This window comes from Aethina tumida, chromosome 1, assembly GCF_024364675.1.
Source record: "Aethina tumida isolate Nest 87 chromosome 1, icAetTumi1.1, whole genome shotgun sequence".
Lineage (NCBI taxonomy): Eukaryota > Metazoa > Arthropoda > Insecta > Coleoptera > Nitidulidae > Aethina > Aethina tumida.
The window spans coordinates 27,664,528-27,674,439 of NC_065435.1; the positions used below are offsets into that span (position 1 = coordinate 27,664,528).

Below are 9,912 nucleotides of genomic sequence, written 5' to 3' on the forward strand. Positions count from 1 at the left end.
GGAACAATTCCAATACAACAACAACAACAACAGCAACAGAAACAAACGTTTTCTCCAAGAAAAGTACAATTTATAGATGATAGTGTGACATTTACACATACACCTGAATCAGATAATGACGATTATTATGATGATTATAATAATACTATCAACAATGAGGGAAGTTACATTTACGATGATGATAATGATGAAATTGCAAATCCAAATAGTAGATCAATCATTGAATCTATACCTGAAGAATCTTTTATGGAATACTTGGAACAATATCATGAATTACCACAAATTTATATATCTCGATTTATTAGGGACACCAATCATGAATTTGATCATCACTATCTAAGTCACGATCCTCTAACAGATAAATTTAAATTTGGCGATTCAGAAATGGATTTTAAAGGTCCCAATATAACGATTAAGAATAAAATTTATGAAGGGACTCCCGGTCTATATGACTTGATATTTTTAAATAAACCGAAAAACTCTGCTACACCCCAGGATATAAAGAATTTTCAAGAAATACTTTTAGAAACAAATGCTCATAAAAGGAACTTTAAAAAAGACGAGCAAGTGGCTGGACACAGAGGTGACAAATACAAATTTGTAATTAAACCAATGTTAAACGCGTTGGCAGAGGAACAGATTGAAGCAGACAAACAGCACAAAAAGATGAAATTAAGAATGCACCATCATAAAGGAGCAGGATTGGGAGAAGAAAGTAAAAGAAGAATAATAAAAAGAAGAATAAGAAAAGGAAAGGGAATTGGTACTTTAATGCGGTTTAATGAAAAACCCATAGAATATGTACACTGGGATGATCCAAATGAATTGGTGGAAAGATTAAAATTGTTAGTTGCTTCCCAAATGGCTGGAAATAATAATCATACTAACGAAATAAACAGCATAATTGAAGAACTAAAAGAAGCCAGTATAATTGAATAAAAATCATTAACATTAAGTCATTTAGAAAATGTCAGTTGATAAGTTTGGACGGCATCAGCTGCAGCTGCAGCTGCAGCAACAGCAGCAACAGCAGACATCGACAATGTTAAGTGAAGATTTTGTTAAATCACTAATTGATGATAAAATTAAAAATTTAACCTTGATTATTGAATCGATTGTTGATAATAAACTAACAACAACAACATCAATACTCGATAAATCCGATGTCGAATCATTAATGGACTCTAAATTGACAAACATTATTCCAAGTCTTGAGAAAATGCTAAAGGATTTACACGATCGTCTAATTGTAATTGAGAAACAACCGAAAATCACAGAATCCTATTCCACTGACTTTATTGCACTCGAGGGAACGTTGACGGCTAACCCTTATAAACAAAATGATTATCACGTTCAGTTAAGTAGCGGTTTGACAGAGTTCAAAGTTCCATTGGATTTAACTATAAAATCAATTGCATTTATATTTCCATCTACACTAACCCTCTACATTGATGGGAAAAAGTTAAACAACCCCCTCATAAATATTATCGGTAAAAAATTTAAAAAAGGACAATCTATCATAATAACACATTCGAAACCAGGTAGCGTAGGTCAAAGATCACTGGTAACTTTGCTTATTAACTTACCCTTAAATAATTAAAAAAATGAAAAAGCAAAAGAAAATTATCAACGACACCGCAGCAGCAGCAGCAGCAGCAACCACAGCCGCAGTTATCAATTACAAACGTGAGATTATTAATGAATTACACAAACCGGCACGGAAAACTTTTAAAAGACGACATGTAATAGTGAAAGGTTTAAATGATTTGTATCAGGCCGATTTGGTGGAAATGATACCGCATGCACGACAAAACAATGGATTTCGCTATATTTTGGTTGTTATCAATGTATTCTCTAAATTTGTATGGGCCGTTCCGGTTAAGAATAAAACCGGCAAAGATGTAACAAAGGCAATGCAAAAAATTCTAATTTCAACAAATAATGTCCCCGTCAATCTACAAACCGACATGGGTAAGGAATTTTATAATAAAGATTTTAAAATGTTAATGAGCAAATTGAAAATTAATCACTATTCAACGTACAGTTCGAAAAAAGCATCGGTAGTCGAACGTGTTAATCGTACATTAAAATCGTTAATGTGGAAAGAATTTAGCTTTCAAGGCAACTACAAATGGTTGAAAATTCTACCCGAAATCGTGTTAAAGTACAATTCAACTAAACACACTACAATTGGAATGAAACCGATAGATGTCACAACTAAAAATGAACAGCCACTATTGAAAACTGCATTTAATCACATAAAAATCTATCGCGGAAGTAAATTTAAAGTGGGTGATAAAGTGCGTGTTAGTAAATACCGAGAGGCATTCAACAAGGGCTACACACCGAATTGGTCCAACGAAATTTTCACCGTAGAAAAAGTCAATTTAACCCATCCTACAACGTATATTTTGCAAGACGATCATCAAGATCTAATAATGGGTGGATTTTACGAACACGAATTGCAACTAACAAAATATCCCGACATTTATCTTGTGGAAAAAGTCCTTAAACGAAAGGGCAATAAGGCCTACGTGAAATGGTTTGGTTTACCGACCAACCAAAACAGTTGGGTTAATAAAAACGATTTGTTGTAAGAGAGAGAGGGGTGGTGGAAGAAGGGAAGTGGGTGGGGGGGTCATGAAAAAATTAATAATTTTATTTAGATTTATTTCACAGTCTAGTAGCGTCGCTCGTAGAAATAATAGTAATAATAATAATAATAATGATGATGGATAGTGCTGCTGATGCTGCTGCTGCAGCTGCTGCTGCTGCTTTTCAAACTTGTGGTGATATTAAAAGTGATGGTATAAGTCAAGGAGGAGGAGGAGGAGGAGGAGGAGGAGGAGGGGGAGAAGGAAAAAGAAGAAAAAGAAGAGGAGATTATGAAAACCTGCAAGATGATGATGGTGATGATAATTATGATCCATCGCAAAATCTTCTTATAAAATCCACTTATGATATCAATCAGACAACTCAAATTACATGTGGATTGAATAAATTCAATAATTTTCGAATTGTTATAGAACTGCAGGATAAATTTAACAGAGATATAAAAATTTCATTTACTACAGTAGAATGGGATGATCTCATGGAAATATTGTCGGAGGCGATATGTGAAGACTTTATACAACTGAACAACAACAACAACAACAACAACAACAACATTATGAGAGAATGTTATGTTAACGAAAGCATTTATGTTTGTGTCTCATTAACTAATGATCAACATCATTATCATCATCATAAAAAAATAATTAAAATATGTGAAAAATACAACATATTTTTCGATTTATGTGTGTCAGATGTGAAAAAAATTCTAAGTACATACAAACATCTTGTAGCAAAAAAGGTGAACCTATTAAGAAATCTTAATTTCTACGAATATTATTATAATGTATTACGAAATTTAAATGATCTGTATAAGAATAGTGATGATGGTGGTTGTGATGGTGGTGGTGGTGGTGATGTACCTTGGATTAAGGCATTAGAAGTCTTTTCCAATGTTAATGACAGTCTTGAAAGTTTCTGTTTCACCGAATGTTTGATATTTTTCAAGGATCAAGTACTATTGGATATGGAATATTGTAAATAATTTAAATAAAGATATAAAAAAACAACAGTGTTTTTATTAACAATTTTATTAATACATACATACATACATATATTATACATGTGTAAAGATATATATAAAAAAAAAACAACAGTGTTTTTATTAACAATTTTATTAATACATACATATATTGTTATTATTATTATTATTATACATGTGTTTCTATACTATAATGCCCCCAAGATAGGGTAGCAAAATCATCATCATCAACATTATTATATCTTTTATCATCAAAATATGATAAACCAATTTTTTTCTGTGTAATACTGTAAACATTATGCTTATTTGATCTAATTAAATTTTGATTGATATATAGTTCATTTTTTTTTTTTTATTTAGACATTCTACATAATCATCAAAAGTTATAGAATTTTTTATAATATTACTTTTAACTCCTTTAGCTTTTTTAACGCATTTAACAGATTTGTTATTACTATTATCATGACAGCAGCAGCTGCTGCTGCTGCTGCTGCTAGTGCTGCTACCTTCAATAAATTTAAATGAATACATTTTAGATCGCAAACCAACGAAATGAGTCATGATGTTTCCATTTAATTCATCCTTCATTAAACCCACCACTTTTTTATTAGTCAAAGGAATATTGTAAACATTGTTTGCATGATAGTCACTGGTATCAAATAAATTTAAATTTAACTTGATAAAATCCTTATAGACATCTTCACATTCAATTCGATATATAAGACTGTCTGTATCGACATATAATAATTTTAAATTATTATTATTAAAATGAGGAATCATTTCCTTATAGTGAAATTCGTAAAGACATACTTTTGATAAGTCTAAAATGGACATGCCAATGTAAAAGGGCTTATTAAATACCACATCTAATTTGTTAAGTTCTATGGCCATTAAATTTTCATGGAAGATGGTGCGACTATGGAAACGGGGGCTACTAATCAAATTTTTGGCACCATAACGACCCTCCCAACATGTAACCAATTTAATATTTCGATATTTTCGTACGTTTTCCATTGTTTTTCCAAACACTGCATTATTCATCAGTTTAAAAAGATCTTTTTCAAAATCGTTTCGAGCTCCCTGTCTAAACATTGTATTTAATTCGATGTACGGTTTTAGCCAACAAGATTGATTAAATTTTAAAATTTTATGAATTTTCTTCAGCACCAGACCAAAACGCATCACTTGCTTTAAATTTCGATAATGAATGACGTAATTCTTCTTAGGATGTAAAGTGACAAGTAGTTTAGGTAATTTTGAATTTGGTGGTATAAGAGATTGCGGACAAAATGGCAGATCGGAATGTGTGTCGTGCAAGTGTTGAGGATAATCCAAATCAAAATATATTCTAAAATATATCCAATATCCGAATCGTCGGCAACTTGTAAAACATCGAAATCACCATTGACATCGATCCATTCGAAATTTCTATAGGGTAAAGGTTGACACATTGCCCAACCATATAAGTTATTTACGTCAAAGTACATCAAAAATTTACTTGGACTCTCTGAATCATAATCTTCATTCATATATTTATTATTAGCAGTCGCATATCTATGAGAACATTGACTGATTCCACCTCTCAACCCCCTCTCCACAAACAACACAGTATCGACATTTTGAATTAATTCCAACGAACATTTAGTATAGTATAACATAGCATCCCAGAAATATCCTGGTAATGTATAATAGTGTGCAGGATCCAATTTATAATTTTTATGACAATTATTGCGAAACTCTTCAAATACATCCGTTAATAATAGTACGTCAGTTTTTAAATATAAGTCCGAATACTCACCTAAATTTTTAATGTTAAATGCACGCCAAACGTTTTGACAATGTAGATAATCCTCATTGTTAAATCTATTACAATCGTTTAAGTGGTTTGTAAAATGTTCGATGGATGGTAAATGTTCCATCGACAATTTATTATATGAATCCAAATAGTCATATGGAAAATTACCCTTTTTGTATAACAAATATAAATTTTCATCAGATACATTCGCAAATTCCGTATCTAGAATGGGTTTCGTTTCTAAATTTGATGCCAACTTTGCCAAACTTGTTGACATAAATCTAAATGAATCGATAAATCTAAATCTAATATTTGTATTCTCGTCAACAATTGAAAAAGAAATGTATTTTTCCTTGTTTTTAGGCAACACAGTTATTTTATCAAAATTTACCATTTCTTTTATTATAAAATGTCCATCGTAACCGGATAAGTTGTGAAAGACAACTGGAATCATAAATTTGGTTTTATAATTTAAATTACAATGTTGATGTGCCACACCGCGAAATTTTCCTGTAAAATGACAATGATCTCGAACAACAATTGAATGTTGCATAAAGGGAACTTGACAAATATGACAAATAGAAGATGATGATGATGATGATGATAAATTATTATTGTCGATCATGGGTTCAATATGTATCATTTTTTCCTTTACAAATTGAGAAATTGTTTTCAGTTGGCTATTAAACCAGAGCATACAATCACTCTTGCTACGATAACTTTTATAAAATGATAAACTATCGTCATATGAACACTTAACATAAAATCCTACATTAAACAACTCATGCTTTTGATAACGTCTAGTATTAATCAAATTTTCACCATCATCATTATCATCAGTAAATGGTGAGAGAATTGTTTCGAAATCAGCATAAATAATGAATGGAACTTTTTCCTTATTAATATAATTTCTAAAACTTATATATTTGTAATCTGGAAAACTTATTTTATATTTGTTATTTTTATTACAATATTCAATGTGGTCTTTTAATTTATTTGTATTACTAAAATAATTTAAACATCGATCGCAAATGTGCACTTGATTGTGACTATTGGATAATTGACATGATACTAATCTTGAAAGATTTTTAATATAGACATAATGATATCGTAAATCATCATCATCATCATCATCATCATCATCATCATCATCAATTTCAGATTGATTGTATTTATTGTGAAATATTAATAGATTAACATGTCTATATAATTTTTCTTCAGTCAAACGACACGGAACCACCATCATGGAACTATTTTTTTTCTTACCACCCTCATCCTCATCTAAAGATAATAGATATTTTATTCATTTTTTCAAATTTTTCAATGGCTCTCATTGAAATTGGAAACTCAATGTTAGATAAATTTAAAACTTCATCAAAATGTGGATATGAGGATGTTCTATATGGTTTACCTCGAGGTGGAAACAGAGCTGAAACTATTGACCATGCAAAACAAAATTCATCTGAATTTTGAACATTAATACAAGCTTTTCTATTTTTTATGAATTTAGGTAGTTGCAAAAAGGATGAACCACCACTTCCCATTTCATATTTATTCACATTTATTTCAAGGTTTAAAATCCTATGTAAAGCCCATCCACTATCACGTTCTTGAAACTCTTCTAATTTATTCAAAATTTTATCTACAATATGTTCAACAAACCATTTTTTTAAGTCAGACCCTAAATCCAAAATCTCATTTTTAGTATTGAAATATTTAATTTGACTTTCCCCATTAGAATTAAGAAATGCGCCGCTAAAACAGGAGTTTAATTTTATTATCCTATGTGTTTTAAGCAATTTTTTAATATTACGTCTAAATAAAAGAAAGCTATCATTGAAAAAATGAATAACATCTTTATGTTGCAAATTAATAATAATACCTGTTTGTATGCGAGAATTAAAGCATGTATTTAACGTTTGCCAACAAACACGATTTTTTTTTCTTTTTTATCGCATCTCGTGGCATCATGTTGTTTAAATATCAATTGTTTTTTATATGTTTTCATTAAGTTTATATTAGCATATAACTTTCTTTTTGTGCAAATACTTAAATCTTCTTGTTTTATCGTTTGCAATATTAGTTTAATGTTACTATTAATTATTTTTTTCCATTTTTCAATTTGTGATTTACTCATTATAGTAACTGCATGATTAATTGTATTAACTATTTCATCGCATACATTACTAATTTCACAAATATTATTACAATTATTGGTTATCATATTTTTACAATTAAAAATAAATTAATTTTCTATTATTTCAATATCAACCGTATTGTGAGGCAAGTCTGCTTTATATATAAGTGAATATTTGTCAGGTTTAAATTTGGAGATTTCAGCCTCTACTATGGGTACTAGTCTTTTGGGTAGATAAACTATTTCATCATCCAATTCAACTTGTACTGTTTTTCCATATTTACTGTCCACTATATGCATATCCCTTATAATATATTTTTTTTGTTTTTCCAAACTTCTTATTGGTGAATATTTCTTCAATTGAACCTTCGAATAAATTGCGTTTACATTCATTGTTCTACAAATATTTATTGTAACTAAAGAGACATATAAAACACACAAAAAAAAAATAATAAAAAGAAAAAATACTTACATTTTTATGTTTATAACGCAGACAGATACAAACTCAAATACAGACAATTGCAAAATTGTTGTCGATGGATATTTGTTTCTCTTCGAACTGATTCATTTCTAAAAAATGTGTTCAATTTATATCTGCATGCTCCCCCAGATGCTACCTACCGTTTTTTCTTTTTTTAATAAAACCAGATTTTAAAACAGTACACTGCAAGTGCAGCTGCTGTACGATTTATTATTAAGTTATGGATCCAATTTACACTGGTTTTTAATTTTTTTCTTTTTTTGCGGACCATATTTCTATATAAATAGCGAGCCCAGACTTACAGAATTACTATCATAAAAAATATTCACACAGTAAGTGTATGTACATACGTATGTGCTAACCACAACAACAACAACAGCAACTGCAACCGCAACAACAACAGCAACAGGAACTGCCACAGTAACAGCAACTGCAAACGCAACAACAACAACAACAGGAACCGCAACAGCAACAGCAACTGTAACTGCAAACGCAACAGGAACCGCAACACCAACAGCAGCAAAATGTATATCAAGTACATTATAGATATGGATGGGTTCAACGTGAATAAAGAGTTTCTTCCCAAAGAATTGGCTATACTAGACACGGATACTGAACGTACGTATTTACATTATTTTAAAGTGGGTTCGTTCAGATCCCTGTCTGATAAAGATCGCCGAACGGCGGTATGGTTAAGGAATCACCTGCATGGATTAGATTTCAAAGATTACAAAGATGATTTGGAATCTAATGAAATTTTTTCTATATTGGAGGACCTTTGCCGTACCGCCGAGTCTGTGAATGGGAAGATAGCTTACAAAGGTGGTACTTGTGAAAAGACTTATTTAAATAAAATAAATTATGAACATCTAAGTTTTAATATTGAGGAATTTGGATGTCCAAAATTAGATATATTAATTAAAAGTTATAATCACAGTGCCACTGTAGCTGCTGATCAAAATTGTTCACGGCACAACCAATTGATTAGAACTAAATCACCTCCCCACTGCCCACAAATGGAGGTGAAATATTTCTACGAATTTCTTAAAAGGAATAATTGGTTGTGCAAAGGAAAAGAATACTCATGATGGTGTAAAGATCTGTGGTGGGGAGAAAACAAAAGTTCAACGAATTCAATAAATACATGATGCTTTATTGATTTTTTTCTCAGTATGTTTTTGATGTATCCTACTACTACTACTACAACTACTGATAGAAGAAAAGAATTGATATTTAAAAGTGAAATACATTTGGGAAAATTGAGAAAACTTCAACAAGACATTAATTTATATGTACTGAAACGTGAGTTGTTGATGAAATTAAGAAACTTAAAATTATAAATTTGTATGATGAACCAAGCAAGCATGGAAACAGTGAGTGAAACGATTCGCAAAATAGAACAACTATTAACGGAGAAAGAAAAATCATTGTGTTACTGTATTAAAAATAAACTGCTTTATATTAAAAAACAACTGGAACATTGTTATGATGATGGGGAGTCATCGGAGCAACAGCATCAACAGAAATTTCACTTTACTGGATGTTGCTGGTCCACTCCAGAGGCCATCGACGGTCCCGACACATGCAATTGTTTTCACATAAGGATATGTATTCAAAAAGCCAATGATCTGATCGATCAATATAAATAACTATAACGAAGTAGTAGGACAAGAAATAAACGTATCATTTTAATATCGAGGTCAACTTGTTCTATATGTGTCTGGATCATTGCTCTTAATAAACAGGTGTACGTGCTTCAAGGTACTCCGGTACGTATTAATTTCGCATTCGCAGTCAAATATGCACAACGAGAACAACAGAAGCAGCAGCAGCAGCAGCAGCGACGGTGGTGGTGGTGTTAGTGCATGATAAAGGTGCGTGCGGAAATTATCATGAATATTAGAACT

General features: G+C 31.0%; 1 protein-coding gene across 1 annotated transcript; it reads left to right on the top strand.

Annotated features, from left to right (window-relative positions):
• The first annotated feature begins 967 nt into the window (after positions 1-967).
• LOC126264363 (uncharacterized) lies at positions 968-2,597 on the top strand. Its single transcript, XM_049962031.1, has 2 exons — positions 968-1,044; positions 2,114-2,597. Exons 1-2 carry the CDS (start codon positions 968-970, stop codon positions 2,595-2,597), a joined length of 561 nt encoding a protein of 186 aa, XP_049817988.1.
• Positions 2,598-9,912: the final 7,315 nt, after the last annotated feature.

Excerpts from the sequence above, each read along its gene's own strand:
- LOC126264363 (XM_049962031.1), top strand. The coding sequence starts at position 968 with ATGTCAGTTGATAAGTTTGGACGGCATCAGCTGCAGCTGCAGCTGCAG. Across the intron at positions 1,045-2,113 it reads CAACAGCAGACATCGACAAT|CTTTCAAGGCAACTACAAAT; the intron begins GTTAAGTGAAGA and ends GAAAGAATTTAG.